The sequence below is a fragment of the Salvelinus fontinalis genome, chromosome 40 (assembly GCF_029448725.1).
Source record: "Salvelinus fontinalis isolate EN_2023a chromosome 40, ASM2944872v1, whole genome shotgun sequence".
Lineage (NCBI taxonomy): Eukaryota > Metazoa > Chordata > Actinopteri > Salmoniformes > Salmonidae > Salvelinus > Salvelinus fontinalis.
In genome coordinates this window covers 2,083,165-2,100,664 of record NC_074704.1, presented here as the reverse complement: position 1 = coordinate 2,100,664, position 17,500 = coordinate 2,083,165, and the positions used below count along the sequence as shown (strand labels likewise).

General features: G+C 49.9%; 1 protein-coding gene across 2 annotated transcripts in view; it reads left to right on the top strand.

The window, feature by feature from the left end:
- LOC129839676 (protein kinase C beta type) overlaps positions 1-17,500 on the top strand; it is a 132,227-nt gene that overhangs the window by 50,113 nt on the left and 64,614 nt on the right. For both annotated transcript variants that reach the window (XM_055907228.1, XM_055907229.1), the window contains exons 4-5: positions 1,717-1,828; positions 8,354-8,482. In XM_055907228.1, coding sequence (XP_055763203.1) covers positions 1,717-1,828; positions 8,354-8,482 — 241 coding nt within the window. The remainder of the gene's footprint in view (positions 1-1,716; positions 1,829-8,353; positions 8,483-17,500) is intronic.

Genomic DNA, 17,500 nt, shown 5'->3' with positions numbered 1-17,500 from the left:
TCCTTTCTGTCTTTTTCTTTTCCCTTCTCTCTGGTTTCTGCTTCTCCCTCCATATAATCGTGTTCCCATTCACATTATGAGTTCCAGGGATAACAGTCACATTATGAGTTCCAGAAATAAGTCACATTGTGAGTTCCAGGGGTAACAGTCACATTATGAGTTCCAGGGGTAACAGTCACATTATGAGTTCCAGGGGTAACAGTCACATTATGAGTTCCAGGGATAACAGTCACATTATGAGTTCCAGGGGTAACAGTCACATTATGAGTTCCAGGGGTAACAGTCACATTATGAGTTCCAGGGGTAACAGTCACATTATGAGTTCCAGGGGTAACAGTCACATTGTGAGTTCCATGGGTAACAGTCACATTATGAGTTCCAGGGGTAACAGTCACATTATGAGTTCCAGGGGTAACAGTCACATTATGAGTTCCAGGGGTAGCAGTCACATTATGAGTTCCAGGGATAACAGTCACATTATGAGTTCCAGGGGTAACAGTCACATTATGAGTTCCAGGGGTAACAGTCACAGTATGAGTTCCAGGGATAACAGTCACATTATGAGTTCCATGGGTAACAGTCACATTGTGAGTTCCAGGGATAACAGTCACATTATGAGTTCCAGGGGTAACAGTCACATTATGAGTTCCAGGGATAACAGTCACATTATGAGTTCCAGGGATAACAGTCACATTATGAGTTCCAGGGGTAACAGTCACATTATGAGTTCCAGGGATAACAGTCACATTATGAGTTCCAGGGGTAACAGTCACATTATGAGTTCCAGGGATAACAGTCACATTATGAGTTCCAGGGGTAACAGTCACATTATGAGTTCCAGGGATAACAGTCACATTATGAGTTCCAGGGGTAACAGTCACATTATGAGTTCCAGGGATAACAGTCACATTATGAGTTCCAGGGATAACAGTCACATTATGAGTTCCAGGGATAACAGTCACATTATGAGTTCCAGGGATAACAGTCACATTATGAGTTCCAGGGGTAACAGTCACATTATGAGTTCCAGGGATAACAGTCACATTATGAGTTCCAGGGGTAACAGTCACAGTATGAGTTCCAGGGATACCAGTCACAGTATGAGTTCCAGGGGTAACAGTCACATTATGAGTTCCAGGGATACCAGTCACATTATGAGTTCCAGGGGTAACAGTCACAGTATGAGTTCCAGGGATACCAGTCACAGTATGAGTTCCAGGGGTAACAGTCACATTATGAGTTCCAGGGATACCAGTCACATTATGAGTTCCAGGGGTAACAGTGTTTTTGTTATGGTCATATTGTGGCTACAGAACCTCCCTCACTCCCTCTCTCAATTAATTTAAATTCAAGGGCTTTTATTGGCATGGGAAACATTGCCAAAGCAAGTGAAATGGATCAACAAAAGTGAAATAAACAATGTTGATCATTAGCGGGTATCGGCCTAATTCAGAGGATATTTTTTGTCTAGTTAAATAAAGGTTAAATAAATCAAATATATACATATTTTTGCACAATTTGGTGTTTTTCCCATTTTGTGAATTCTTGGTTGGTGACCTCAGACCTCACAACCATAAAGGTCAATGGGTTCTATAGATGTATTGAAGTGTTTTTAGCCAGATCCTAATTGGTATGTTGAATTTGATGTTCCTTTTGATGGTATAGATCCCTCCTCTCTCTCGCTCTGTCTGTCTCTGTCTCTCTCTCTCTCTCCAGGACCCGAGGAGTAAACACAAGTTTAAGGTCCATACCTACTCCAGCCCTACGTTCTGTGACCACTGTGGATCCCTACTTTACGGGTTGATACACCAGGGCATGAGATGTGACCGTACGTCTATTATACCTACATATACATACATAGACACGTAGCACTGTGTGTGTTGCTGTGAGACTGGACATATTGCTGTGTGCGTTGTGTGTTATTAACCCCAGTGTTTATAGCAGAATACATATGTCTCCCAGAAACAGTAGCTGCTGTATGTGATACATACACCAACCCTGTAAGACAGTGACATCTAGTGGAATAGAGGAGCTACCGTAATACCCTGTAACAGCCGTAGAACTGGAGAGACCTACAGCAGCTACTGTAATACCCTGTAACAGCCGTAGAACTGGAGAGACCTACAGCAGCTGTATGGTAATACCCTGTAACAGCCGTAGAACTGGAGAGACCTACAGCAGCTCTATGGTAATACCCTGTAACAGCCATAGAACTGGAGAGACCTACAGCAGCTACTGTAATACCCTGTAACAGCCGTAGAACTGGAGAGAGCTACAGCAGCTACTGTAATACCCTGTAACAGCCGTAGAACTGGAGAGACCTACAGCAGCTACTGTAATACCCTGTAACAGCCATAGAACTGGAGAGACCTACAGCAGCTACTGTAATACCCTGTAACAGCCATAGAACTGGAGAGACCTACAGCAGCTCTATGGTAATACCCTGTAACAGCCATAGAACTGGAGAGACCTACAGCAGCTACTGTAATACCCTGTAACAGCCGTAGAACTGGAGAGACCTACAGCAGCTACTGTAATACCCTGTAACAGCCGTAGAACTGGAAAGACCTACAGCAGCTCTATGGTAATACCCTGTAACAGCCGTAGAACTGGAGAGACCTACAGCAGCTACTGTAATACCCTGTAACAGCCGTAGAACTGGAGAGACCTACAGCAGCAGCTACTGTAATACCCTGTAACAGCCGTAGAACTGGAGAGACCTACAGCAGCTACTGTAATACCCTGTAACAGCCATAGAACTGGAGAGACCTACAGCAGCTCTATGGTAATACCCTGTAACAGCCATAGAACTGGAGAGACCTACAGCAGCTACTGTAATACCCTGTAACAGCCGTAGAACTGGAGAGACCTACAGCAGCTACTGTAATACCCTGTAACAGCCATAGAACTGGAGAGACCTACAGCAGCTCTATGGTAATACCCTGTAACAGCCGTAGAACTGGAGAGACCTACAGCAGCTCTATGGTAATACCCTGTAACAGCCGTAGAACTGGAGAGACATACAGCAGCTCTATGGTAATACCCTGTAACAGCCATAGAACTGGAGAGACCTACAGCAGCTACTGTAATACCCTGTAACAGCCATAGAACTGGAGAGACCTACAGCAGCTCTATGGTAATACCCTGTAACAGCCATAGAACTGGAGAGACCTACAGCAGCAGCTACTGTAATACCCTGTAACAGCCATAGAACTGGAGAGACATACAGCAGCTACTGTAATACCCTGTAACAGCCGTAGAACTGGAGAGACCTACAGCAGCTACTGTAATACCCTGTAACAGCCATAGAACTGGAGAGACCTACAGCAGCTCTATGGTAATACCCTGTAACAGCCATAGAACTGGAGAGACCTACAGCAGCAGCTACTGTAATACCCTGTAACAGCCGTAGAACTGGAGAGACATACAGCAGCTCTATAGTAATACCCTGTAACAGCCATAGAACTGGAGAGACCTACAGCAGCTACTGTAATACCCTGTAACAGCCGTAGAACTGACTGGAGAGACCTACAGCAGCTCTATGGTAATACCCTGTAACAGCCGTAGAACTGGAGAGACATACAGCAGCTCTATAGTAATACCCTGTAACAGCCATAGAACTGGAGAGACCTACAGCAGCTACTGTAATACCCTGTAACAGCCGTAGAACTGACTGGAGAGACCTACAGCAGCTCTATGGTAATACCCTGTAACAGCCGTAGAACTGGAGAGACCTACAGCAGCTCTATGGTAATACCCTGTAACAGCCGTAGAACTGGAGAGACCTACAGCAGCTCTATGGTAATACCCTGTAACAGCCGTAGAACTGGAGAGACCTACAGCAGCTACTGTAATACCCTGTAACAGCCGTAGAACTGGAGAGACCTACAGCAGCTACTGTAATACCCTGTAACAGCCGTAGAACTGGAGAGACCTACAGCAGCTACTGTAATACCCTGTAACAGCCGTAGAACTGACTGGAGAGACCTACAGCAGCTACTGTAATACCCTGTAACAGCCGTAGAACTGGAGAGACCTACAGCAGCTACTGTAATACCCTGTAACAGCCGTAGAACTGGAGAGACCTACAGCAGCTACTGTAATACCCTGTAACAGCCGTAGAACTGGAGAGACCTACAGCAGCTACTGTAATACCCTGTAACAGCCGTAGAACTGGAGAGACCTACAGCAGCTCTATGGTAATACCCTGTAACAGCCGTAGAACTGGAGAGACCTACAGCAGCTCTATGGTAATACCCTGTAACAGCCGTAGAACTGGAGAGACCTACAGCAGCTCTATGGTAATACCCTGTAACAGCCGTAGAACTGGAGAGACCTACAGCAGCTACTGTAATACCCTGTAACAGCCGTAGAACTGGAGAGACCTACAGCAGCTACTGTAATACCCTGTAACAGCCGTAGAACTGGAGAGACCTACAGCAGCTACTGTAATACCCTGTAACAGCCATAGAACTGGAGAGACCTACAGCAGCTCTATGGTAATACCCTGTAACAGCCGTAGAACTGGAGAGACCTACAGCAGCTCTATGGTAATACCCTGTAACAGCCATAGAACTGGAGAGACCTACAGCAGCTACTGTAATACCCTGTAACAGCCATAGAACTGGAGAGACCTACAGCAGCTACTGTAATACCCTGTAACAGCCGTAGAACTGGAGAGACATACAGCAGCTCTATGGTAATACCCTGTAACAGCCGTAGAACTGGAGAGACCTACAGCAGCTACTGTAATACCCTGTAACAGCCGTAGAACTGGAAAGACCTACAGCAGCTCTATGGTAATACCCTGTAACAGCCGTAGAACTGGAGAGACCTACAGCAGCTACTGTAATACCCTGTAACAGCCGTAGAACTGGAGAGACCTACAGCAGCTCTATGGTAATACCCTGTAACAGCCATAGAACTGGAGAGACCTACAGCAGCTACTGTAATACCCTGTAACAGCCGTAGAACTGGAGAGACCTACAGCAGCTACTGTAATACCCTGTAACAGCCGTAGAACTGGAGAGACCTACAGCAGCTACTGTAATACCCTGTAACAGCCGTAGAACTGGAGAGACCTACAGCAGCTACTGTAATACCCTGTAACAGCCGTAGAACTGGAGAGACCTACAGCAGCTACTGTAATACCCTGTAACAGCCATAGAACTGGAGAGACCTACAGCAGCTCTATGGTAATACCCTGTAACAGCCATAGAACTGGAGAGACCTACAGCAGCTACTGTAATACCCTGTAACAGCCGTAGAACTGGAGAGACCTACAGCAGCAGCTACTGTAATACCCTGTAACAGCCGTAGAACTGGAGAGACCTACAGCAGCTACTGTAATACCCTGTAACAGCCGTAGAACTGGAGAGACATACAGCAGCTCTATGGTAATACCCTGTAACAGCCGTAGAACTGGAGAGACCTACAGCAGCTACTGTAATACCCTGTAACAGCCATAGAACTGGAGAGACATACAGCAGCTCTATGGTAATACCCTGTAACAGCCGTAGAACTGGAGAGACCTACAGCAGCAGCTACTGTAATACCCTGTAACAGCCGTAGAACTGGAGAGACATACAGCAGCTCTATAGTAATACCCTGTAACAGCCATAGAACTGGAGAGACCTACAGCAGCTACTGTAATACCCTGTAACAGCCGTAGAACTGACTGGAGAGACCTACAGCAGCTCTATGGTAATACCCTGTAACAGCCATAGAACTGGAGAGACCTACAGCAGCTCTATGGTAATACCCTGTAACAGCCATAGAACTGGAGAGACCTACAGCAGCTACTGTAATACCCTGTAACAGCCATAGAACTGGAGAGACCTACAGCAGCTACTGTAATACCCTGTAACAGCCGTAGAACTGACTGGAGAGACCTACAGCAGCTCTATGGTAATACCCTGTAACAGCCGTAGAACTGGAGAGACCTACAGCAGCTACTGTAATACCCTGTAACAGCCATAGAACTGGAGAGACCTACAGCAGCTCTATGGTAATACCCTGTAACAGCCGTAGAACTGACTGGAGAGACCTACAGCAGCTCTATGGTAATACCCTGTAACAGCCATAGAACTGGAGAGACCTACAGCAGCTACTGTAATACCCTGTAACAGCCGTAGAACTGGAGAGACCTACAGCAGCAGCTACTGTAATACCCTGTAACAGCCGTAGAACTGGAGAGACCTACAGCAGCTACTGTAATACCCTGTAACAGCCGTAGAACTGGAGAGACCTACAGCAGCTACTGTAATACCCTGTAACAGCCATAGAACTGGAGAGACCTACAGCAGCTCTATGGTAATACCCTGTAACAGCCGTAGAACTGGAGAGACCTACAGCAGCTACTGTAATACCCTGTAACAGCCATAGAACTGGAGAGACCTACAGCAGCTACTGTAATACCCTGTAACAGCCGTAGAACTGGAGAGACCTACAGCAGCTACTGTAATACCCTGTAACAGCCGTAGAACTGGAAAGACCTACAGCAGCTCTATGGTAATACCCTGTAACAGCCGTAGAACTGGAGAGACCTACAGCAGCTCTATGGTAATACCCTGTAACAGCCATAGAACTGGAGAGACCTACAGCAGCTACTGTAATACCCTGTAACAGCCGTAGAACTGACTGGAGAGACCTACAGCAGCTACTGTAATACCCTGTAACAGCCGTAGAACTGGAGAGACCTACAGCAGCTCTATGGTAATACCCTGTAACAGCCATAGAACTGGAGAGACCTACAGCAGCTACTGTAATACCCTGTAACAGCCGTAGAACTGGAGAGACCTACAGCAGCTACTGTAATACCCTGTAACAGCCGTAGAACTGGAGAGACCTACATACACTGAGTGTACAAAACATTAGGAACACCTTCCTAATATTGAGTTGCACCCTGTTTTGCCTTCAGAACAGCCTGAATTCATCGGGGTATGGACTCTACAAGGTGTCGAAAGCGTTCCACTGGGATGCTGGCCCATGTTGACTCCACAGGGATGCTGGCCCATGTTGACTCCACAGGGATGCTGGCCCATGTTGACTCCACAGGGATGCTGGCCCATGTTGACTCCACAGGGATGCTGGCCCGTGTTGACTCCACAGGGATGCTGGTCCGTGTTGACTCCACAGGGATGCTGGTCCATGTTGACTCCACAGGGATGCTGGCCCATGTTGACTCCACAGGGATGCTGGTCCATGTTGACACCACAGGGATGCTGGCCCATGTTGACTCCACAGGGATGCTGGCCCATGTTGACTCCACAGGGATGCTGGCCCATGTTGACTCCACAGGGATGCTGGTCCATGTTGACTCCACAGTGATGCTGGCCCGTATTGACTCCACAGGGATGCTGGCCCATGTTGACTCCACAGGGATGCTGGCCCATGTTGACACCACAGTGATGCTGGCCCATGTTGACTCCACAGGGATGCTGGCCCATGTTGACTCCACAGGGATGCTGGCCCATGTTGACTCCACAGGGATGCTGGCCCATGTTGACACCACAGTGATGCTGGCCCATGTTGACACCACAGTGATGCTGGCCCATGTTGACACCACAGGGATGCTGGCCCATGTTGACTCCACAGTGATGCTGGCCCATGTTGACACCACAGGGATGCTGGCCCATGTTGACTCCACAGGGATGCTTAAGTACTTAAATCGTTTTCTATCTCATTCACCCTCTGAATGGCAGACATACACACGCCATGTGTTAATGGCCTCCAGGCTTGAACATCCTTCTTTAACCAGGTCTCCTCCCCTTCATAAACACTGATCTGAAGTGGATTTACCAGGTGACATCAATACGGGATCACAGCTTTCACCTGGTCAGTCTGTCATGGAAACAGCAGGTGTTCTTAATGTTTTGTACACTGGGTGTACAGCAGCTCTATGATCCTACCCTGTAACACAGCGCCCCCTTGTGGACAGAAACAGGAACTTCAATACTTTACATCAAACTTAATCCCAGAAGACCGGGACTAAAATCTTGTTTAATTGGCCTCAGATGCTCCATTAAGCTCTGGGTAAATGCAAAACAGTGCACCCCCCCCCCCCCTCCCCTGAACAGAGACTCTCAGCCAAAGCATGGGCCTAATGCAAATATCTGCTAAATTTCTCTTTTAATGTTTTCAATGAGGAAAATACATAATTGGAATTTGGTTCGATTTCTGAATTTAAATGTAATTGACCCCAACCTGTGTGTGTGTGTGTGTGTGTGTGTGTGTGTGTGTGTGTGTGTGTGTGTGTGTGTGTGTGTGTGTGTGTGTGTGTGTGTGTGTGTGTGTGTGTGTGTGTGTGTGTGTGTGTGTGTGTGTGTGTGTGTGTGTGTGTCTCTCTCTCTAGATTGTATGATGAACATCCATAATCGGTGTGTGTCCAACGTTCCCAGTCTGTGTGGAACAGACCACACTGAGAGGAGAGGACGCATCCAGATCACCGCAGATATCAAGGACAACAAACTCACCGTCTACAGTGAGTTTATATACACACACACACACACACACACACACACACACACACACACACACACACACACACAGAGGAACACACACACACACACACAGAGGAACACACACACACACACACAGAGACACACACACACACACACACACTCACACACACACAGAGACACACACACAGAGACACACACACAGAGACACACACACAGAGACACACACACACACACACACACACACACACACACACACAGAGACACACACACACACACACAGAGACACACACACACACACACAGAGACACACACACACACACACAGAGACACACACACACACACACACACAGAGACACACACACACACACACACACAGAGGAACACACACACACACACACAGAAGAACACACACACACACACACACACACACACAGGAACACACACAGGAACACACACACACACACACACACACACACACACACACCACACACCACACACCACACACACACACACACACAGGAACACACACACACACACTCACACACACACACACACACACACACACACACAGGAACACTCCCTGCACCGAATCATTTAACCCCCTAGACTGGATTGACACACCAGTGCATCAGTCTAAGTTCCATAACAAAGAAATCCCCATCAGAGTCTTTGTTTAAACTAGAGATATCTGTTTGTTTGGAGTTGGATCAGAGTCTTTGTTGAAACTAGAGATATCTGTTTGTTTGGGTCGGATCAGAGTCTTTGTTGAAACTAGAGATATCTGTTTGTTTGGGTCGGATCAGAGTCTTTGTTGAAACTAGAGATATCTGTTTGTTTGGAGTTGGATCAGAGTCTTTGTTTAAACTAGAGATATCTGTTTGTTTGCGTTGGATCAGAGTCTTTGTTGAAACTAGAGATATCTGTTTGTTTGGGTCGGATCAGAGTCTTTGTTGAAACTAGAGATATCTGTTTGTTTGCGTTGGATCAGAGTCTTTGTTGAAACTAGAGATATCTGTTTGTTTGGGTTGGATCAGAGTCTTTGTTGAAACTAGAGATATCTGTTTGTTTGGGTTGGATCAGAGTCTTTGTTGAAACTAGAGATATCTGTTGGTTTGGGTCGGATCAGAGTCTTTGTTTAAACTAGAGATATCTGTTTGTTTGGGTCGGATCAGAGTCTTTGTTTAAACTAGAGATATCTGTTCGTTTGGAGTTGGATCAGAGTCTTTGTTTAAACTAGAGATATCTGTTTGTTTGGAGTTGGATCAGAGTCTTTGTTTAAACTAGAGATATCTGTTTGTTTGGAGTTGGATCAGAGTCTTTGTTTAAACTAGAGATATCTGTTTGTTTGGAGTTGGATCAGAGTCTTTGTTTAAGCTAGAGATATCTGTTTGGTTGCTTCTTAATCCACCACATCTGCCAGTGTCGCTCTTCAACATCTGCAGTGGAAGGTGACAGAGTTAGAGCGGTGTTTGTCAGACGACGAGACATCCCGAAAATCGGTCTTCACACGAAAACGTCTGTAGCGTCCGAACAGTGTGACCTATAAAAAACCTCCAAGGAAAGGGGAGACTCTGAGGAACACGGTCTCCGTTTAGCTCTACGACCCCCACAAGTGTCAGGAGACTCATCTGAAGTCTGTACCGTCCATGTGCCAACTTTCGTTTGGTAGCGTCCGAACTAATGGGAGGCCACTATGGAAAGGGGAGATTTTCATGAACAGAATAACCCCCCCCCCCCAGATTCCCAACAAGTGTCACAGGACTCGTCTGAAGGTAACCAGTACCGTTTGTTTTTTACCGAATGGAAGTATGAAGTTAGTTTTGTTCCGACCCAGAAAAAGGGTTAAATACGTCTCCTAGATTTAGACACTTCAAAAACTTGTTTCTTATGATACATCGTTTTGTCCTTTTTGCCATTTCTGAGTGTGTCTCTGTGGGCTAAAGTAGTAAAGGCCTAAATCTATGGTTTATCTATTTAAAATGGGGTGGGGGTGGGGGGGGGGGGGTCCTAAAGGGGTCCTACAATTCAGCTAAATGATCCATGGTTTGACCATCTTAAACAATTCCACATGTCATCTCAGCACCCCTCCCTCCCCCAACATCTTAGACCCTAAAGAATTAACAAGCAGAGTGTGGCTTTAAACTGGACAACTGAGTCTTGTTCGGAGCACTGGGTGCTGGAAAGGTGTGTGGTGTGTGTGTGGTGTGTGGTGTGTGGTGTGTGTGTGTGTGTGTGTGTGTGTGTGTGTGTGTGTGTGTGTGTGTGTGTGTGTGTGTGTGTGTGTGTGTGTGTGTGTGTGTGTGTGTGTGTGTGTGTGTGTGTGTGTGTGTGTGTGTGTGTGTGTGTGTGATGTGGCGGAACTGGAAAGTCCATTATTTGATCAATGACCCAACGATTGACCCAAATCACCGGAACACTCACCCAGAGAAGAGGATTGATTGTTCTGTACTGACTCACTAAACTGGTGGTAAGTGTTAACTAATGGAGCATTCAGAACCAAGTAGAGATGGACAGGGCTGTTTAGAGAGGGAGAGAGACAGGGGGGTAGAGGGCTGTTTAGAGAGGGAGAGAGAGGGGGGGGAGAGGGCTGTTTAGAGAGGGAGAGGGGGGGAGAGAGAGCTGTTCAGGGATAGAGAGAGGGGGGTAGAGAGAGCTGTTCAGAGATAGAGAGAGGGGGGTAGAGAGAGCTGTTCAGGGATAGAGAGAGGGGGGTAGAGAGAGCTGTTCAGGGGTATAGAGAAAGGGGGGGTAGAGAGAGCTGTTCAGGGATAGAGAGGGGGGGTAGAGAGAGGGCTGTTCAGGGATAGAGAGAGGGGGGGTAGAGAGAGCTGTTCAGGGATAGAGAGAGAGGGGTAGAGAGAGCTGTTCAGGGATAGAGAGGGGGGAGAGAGAGCTGTTCAGGGATAGAGAGAGAGGGGGGTAGAGAGAGTTGTTCAGGGATAGAGAGAGGGGGGGTAGAGAGAGCTGTTCAGGAATAGAGAGGGGGGTAGAGAGAGCTGTTCAGGGATAGAGAGAGGTGGGGGTAGAGAGAGCTGTTCAGGGGTAGAGAGAGAGGGGGGGTAGAGAGAGCTGTTCAGGGGTAGAGAGAGAGGGGGGGTAGAGAGAGCTGTTCAGGGATAGAGAGAGAGGGGTAGAGAGAGCTGTTCAGGGATAGAGAGGGGAGAGAGAGCTGTTCAGGGATAGAGAGAGAGGGGGGTAGAGAGAGTTGTTCAGGGATAGAGAGAGGGGGGGTAGAGAGAGCTGTTCAGGAATAGAGAGGGGGGTAGAGAGAGCTGTTCAGGGATAGAGAGAGGTGGGATAGAGAGAGCTGTTCAGGGGTAGAGAGAGAGGGGGGGTAGAGAGAGCTGTTCAGGGGTAGAGAGAGAGGGGGGGTAGAGAGAGTTGTTCAGGGATAGAGAGAGGGGGGGTAGAGAGAGCTGTTCAGGAATAGAGAGGGGGGTAGAGAGAGCTGTTCAGGGATAGAGAGAGGTGGGGGTAGAGAGAGAGAGCTGTTCAGGGATAGAGAGAGAGAGAGGGGGTAGAGAGAGCTGTTCAGGGATAGAGAGAGAGGGGGGGGTAGAGAGAGAGCTGTTCAGGGATAGAGAGATGGGGAGAGAGCTGTTCAGGGATAGAGAGAGAGAGGGGGGTAGAGAGAGAGCTGTTCAGGGATAGAGAGGGGGGTAGGGAGAGCTGTTCAGGGACAGAGGGGGGGGGGTAGAGAGAGAGCTGTTCAGGGATAGAGAGGGGGGGGGTAGAGAGAGCTGTTCAGGGATAGAGAGAGAGGGGGGGTAGAGAGAGCTGTTCAGGGGTAGAGAGAGAGGGGGGGTAGAGAGAGCTGTTCAGGAATAGAGAGGGGGGTAGAGAGAGCTGTTCAGGGATAGAGAGAGGTGGGGGTAGAGAGAGAGAGCTGTTCATGGATAGAGAGAGAGAGGGGGGTAGAGAGAGCTGTTCAGGGATAGAGAGAGAGAGGGGGGTAGAGAGAGAGAGCTGTTCAGGGATAGAGAGAGGGGAGAGAGAGCTGTTCAGGGATAGAGGGGGGGGGTAGAGAGAGAGCTGTTCAGGGATAGAGGGGGGGGTAGAGAGAGAGCTGTTCAGGGATAGGGAGGGGGGGTAGAGAGAGCTGTTCAGGGATAGAGAGAGAGGGGGGTAGAGAGAGAGCTGTTCAGGGATAGAGAGGGGGGGTAGAGAGAGAGCTGTTCAGGGATAGAGAGAGGGGGGGTAGGGAGAGAGCTGTTCAGGGATAGAGAGAGGGGGGTAGAGAGAGAGCTGTTCAGGGATAGAGAGAGGGGGGTAGAGAGAGGGCTGTTCAGGGATAGAGAGGGGGGGTAGAGAGAGAGCTGTTCAGGGATAGAGGGGGGGGTAGAGAGAGAGCTGTTCAGGGATAGAGAGGGGGGGGTAGAGAGAGAGCTGTTCAGGGATAGAGAGAGGGGGGGGGGGTAGAGAGAGGGCTGTTCAGGGATAGAGAGAGGGGATTAGAGAGAGAGGGGTAGAGAGGGCTGTTTAGGGATAGAGAGAGAGAGAGGAGGGGTAGAGAGAGAGCTGTTCAGGGATAGAGAGAGAGAGGCGGGGTAGAGAGAGAGGGGGGGTTAGAGAGAGGGCTGTTCAGGGATAGATAGAGGGGGGCAGAGAGAGAGCTGTTCAAGGATAGAGAGAGGGGGGATAGAGAGAGAGCTGTTCAGGGAAAGAGAGAGGGGGTAGAGAGAGCTGTTCAGGGATAGAGAGAGAGAGGGGGTAGGGAGAGAGCTGTTCAGGGATAGAGAGAGAGCTGTTCAGGGATAGAGAGAGGGGGTAGGGAGAGAGCTGTTCAGGGATAGAGAGAGAGCTGTTCAGGGATAGAGGGGGGGTAGAGAGAGAGCTGTTCAGGGATAGAGGGGGGGGGTAGAGAGAGAGCTGTTCAGGGATAGGGAGGGGGGGTAGAGAGAGCTGTTCAGGGATAGAGAGAGAGGGGGGTAGAGAGAGAGCTGTTCAGGGATAGAGAGGGGGGGTAGAGAGAGAGCTGTTCAGGGATAGAGAGAGGGGGGGTAGGGAGAGAGCTGTTCAGGGATAGAGAGAGGGGGGTAGAGAGAGAGCTGTTCAGGGATAGAGAGAGGGGGGTAGAGAGAGGGTTGTTCAGGGATAGAGAGGGGGGGTAGAGAGAGAGCTGTTCAGGGATAGAGGGGGGGTAGAGAGAGCTGTTCAGGGATAGAGAGGGGGTGGTAGAGAGAGAGCTGTTCAGGGATAGAGAGAGGGGGGGGGGTAGAGAGAGGGCTGTTCAGGGATAGAGAGAGGGGATTAGAGAGAGAGGGGTAGAGAGGGCTGTTTAGGGATAGAGAGAGAGAGAGGAGGGGTAGAGAGAGAGCTGTTCAGGGATAGAGAGAGAGAGAGGCGGGGTAGAGAGAGAGGGGGGTTAGAGAGAGGGCTGTTCAGGGATAGATAGAGGGGGGCAGAGAGAGAGCTGTTCAAGGATAGAGAGAGGGGGGATAGAGAGAGAGCTGTTCAGGGAAAGAGAGAGGGGGTAGAGAGAGCTGTTCAGGGATAGAGAGAGAGAGGGGGTAGGGAGAGAGCTGTTCAGGGATAGAGAGAGAGCTGTTCAGGGATAGAGAGAGGGGGTAGGGAGAGAGCTGTTCAGGGATAGAGAGAGAGCTGTTCAGGGATAGAGAGAGAGAGGGGGGTAGGGAGAGAGCTGTTCAGGGATAGAGAGAGAGCTGTTCAGGGATAGAGAGGGGGGGGTAGAGAGAGAGCTGTTCAGGGATAGAGAGGGTGGGGTAGAGAGAGAGCTGTTCAGGGATAGAGAGAGAGCTGTTCAGGGATAGAGAGGGGGTGGATAGAGAGAGAGCTGTTCAGGGATAGAGAGGGGGGGTAGAGAGAGAGCTGTTCAGGGATAGAGAGAGAGCTGTTCAGGGATAGAGAGGGGGGGTAGAGAGAGAGTTGTTCAGGGATAGAGAGAGGGGGGTAGGGAGAGAGCTGTTCAGGGAAAGAGAGAGGGGGTAGAGAGAGCTGTTCAGGGATAGAGAGAGGGGGGTAGGGAGAGAGCTGTTCAGGGATAGAGAGAGAGCTGTTCAGGGGATAGAGAGAGAGAGGGGGGGTAGGGGAGAGAGCTGTTCAGGGATAGAGAGAGAGCTGTTCAGGGATAGAGAGGGGGGGGTAGAGAGAGAGCTGTTCAGGGATAGAGAGGGGGGGGGGGGGGTAGAGAGAGAGCTGTTCGAGGGATAGAGAGAGAGCTGTTCAGGGATAGAGAGGGGGTGGATAGAGAGAGAGCTGTTCAGGGATAGAGAGGGGGGGTAGAGAGAGAGCTTTTCAGGGATAGAGAGAGAGCTGTTCAGGGATAGAGAGGGGGGGTAGAGAGAGTTGTTCAGGGATAGAGAGAGGGGGGTAGGGAGAGAGCTGTTCAGGGATAGAGAGAGAGCTGTTCAGGGATAGAGGGGGGGGTAGAGAGAGAGCTGTTCAGGTATAGAGAGAGAGCTGTTCAGGGATAGAGAGAGGGGGGGTAGAGAGAGAGCTGTTCAGGGATAGAGAGGGGGGGGTAGAGAGAGAGCTGTTCAGGGATAGAGAGAGAGCTGTTCAGGGATAGAGAGGGGGGGATAGAGAGAGAGCTGTTCAGGGATAGAGGGGGGGGTAGAGAGAGAGCTGTTCAGGGATAGAGAGAGAGCTGTTCAGGGATAGAGAGAGGGGGGGTAGAGAGAGAGCTGTTCAGGGATAGAGAGAGGGGGGTAAGAGAGCTGTTCAGGGATAGAGAGAGGGGGGTAGGGAGAGAGCTGTTCAGGGATAGAGAGAGAGCTGTTCAGGGATAGAGAGAGAGCTGTTCAGGGATAGAGAGAGAGGGTGTGGGAACTGTGTTACTGTGTTACTGTGTTACTGTACCCTGGCCTGCTGTGTTACTGTGTTACTGTACCCTGGCCTGCTGTGTTACTGTAGCCTGATTACTGATTATTGATCTCTGCAGTAGTGGACAGATGTAGTGGTTCTGGATTGTGTTTGGGGCTAAATAGTTTATTGATTTTAAATTCCCCTGCTGGTGGTTTTACTCAACCTGTCAGATATACAAACAGAGATTAATGTTTTCTTCAATCACTCTCTTTGAGCAGCCCCCTCTCTCCACCCTCGCTCCATCCTCTCTCCATCCTCTCTCCATCCTCTCTCCACCCTCTCTCCATCCTCTCTCCACCCTCTCTCCACCCTCTCTCCACCCTCTCTCCATCCTCTTTCCATTCCTCTCCATCCTCTCTCCTCCTCCTCTTCCCACCCTCTCCTTCCTCTTTCCATCCTCTTTCCATCCTCTTCCATTCCTTCCCATCCCTCTCCATTCCTCTCCACCCTCTTTCCATCCTCTTTCCATTCCTCTCCATCCTCTTTCCACTCCTCTCCATCCTCTTTCCATACTCTCTCCTTCCTCTTCCCATCCTCTTTCCATCCTCTCTCCTTCCTCTCTCATCCTCTCTCCTTCCTCTTCCCCTTCCTCTTCCCACCCTCTCTCCTTCCTCTCTCCTTCCTCTCTCCTTCCTCTTCCATCCTCTCCATCCTCTTCCATCCTCTCTCCTTCCTCTTTCCATTCTCTCTCCATCCTCTTTCCACCCTCTTTCCATCCCTCTCCATTCCTCTCCATCCTCTCTCCTTCCTCTTTCCATCCTCTGTCCTTCCTCTCTCCTTCCTCTCTCACCTTCTCTCCTTCCTCTCTCCTTCCTCTCTCCTTCCTCTCTCCTTCCTCTTCCCCTTCCTCTTTCCACCCTCTTTCCATCCTCTTTCCACCCTCTCTCCTTCCTCTCTCCTTCCTCTCTCCTTCCTCTTTCCATCCTCTTTCCATCCTCTTTCCATCCCTCTCCATCCCTCTCCATCCTCTTTCCATCCTCTTTCCATTCCTCTCCATTCCTCTCCATCCCTCTTCATCCTCTTTCCATCCTCTTTCCATCCCTCTCCATCCCTCTCCACCTCTTCTCCTTCCTCTCTCATCCTCTTTCCATTCCTCTTCCATCCCTCTTCTCCTTCCTCTCTCTTTCCTCTCTCCACCTCTTCTCCATCCTCTTTCCACCCTCTTTCCACCCTCTTTCCACCCTCTTTCCATCCTCTTTCCATTCCTCTTCTCCTCCTCTCCATCCCTCTTCTCCCTCTCTCCTTCCTCTTCCATCCTCTCTCATCCTCTCTCACCTTTTCTCCTTCCTCTCTCCTTCCTCTTTCCATCCTCTTTCCATCCCTCTCCATCCTCTTTCCGTCCCTCTTCTCCCTCTCTCCATCCTCTTTCCACCCTCTCTCCATCCTCTTCCATCCCTCTCCATTCTCTCTCCACCCTCTCTCCTTCCTCTTCCATTCCTCTCCATCCCTCTCCATCCTCTCTCCATCCTCTCTCCATCCTCTGTCCATCCTCTCTCCATCCTCTCTCCACCTTCTCTCCATCCTCTCTCCATCCCCTCTCCACCCTCTCTCCGTCCCCTCTCCACCCTCGCTCCACCCTCTCTCCACCCTCTCTCCACCCTCTCTCCACCCTCTCTCCACCCTCGCTCCACCCTCTCTCCATCCTCTCTCCATCCTCGCTCCATCCTCGCTCCATCCGCTCTCCATCCTCTCTCCACCCTCTCTCCATCCTCTCTCCACCCTCTCTCCACCCCCTCTCCATCCTCTCTTCATCCTCTCTCCATCCTCTGTCCATCCTCTCTCCATCCTCTCTCCACCCCCTCTCCATCCTCTCTCATCCTCTCTCCACCCCCCCTCCATCCTCTCTCCTCTCTCCATCCTCTCTCTATCCTCTCTCCACCCCCTCTCCACCCTCTCTCCACCCTCTCTCCACCCTCTCTCCACCCTCTCTCCATCCTCTCTCCATCCCCTCTCCACCCCCTCTCCATCCTCTCTCCACCCTCTCTCCATCCTCTGTCCATCCTCTCTCCATCCTCTCTCCACCTTCTCTCCATCCTCTCTCCATCCTCTCTCCACCCTCTCTCCATCCCCTCTCCACCCTCTCTCCGTCCCCTCTCCACCCTCTCTCCACCCTCTCTCCACCCTCGCTCCATCCTCTCTCCATCCTCTCTCCATCCTCGCTCCATCCTCGCTCCATCCTCTCTCCACCTTCTCTCCATCCTCTCTCCACTCTC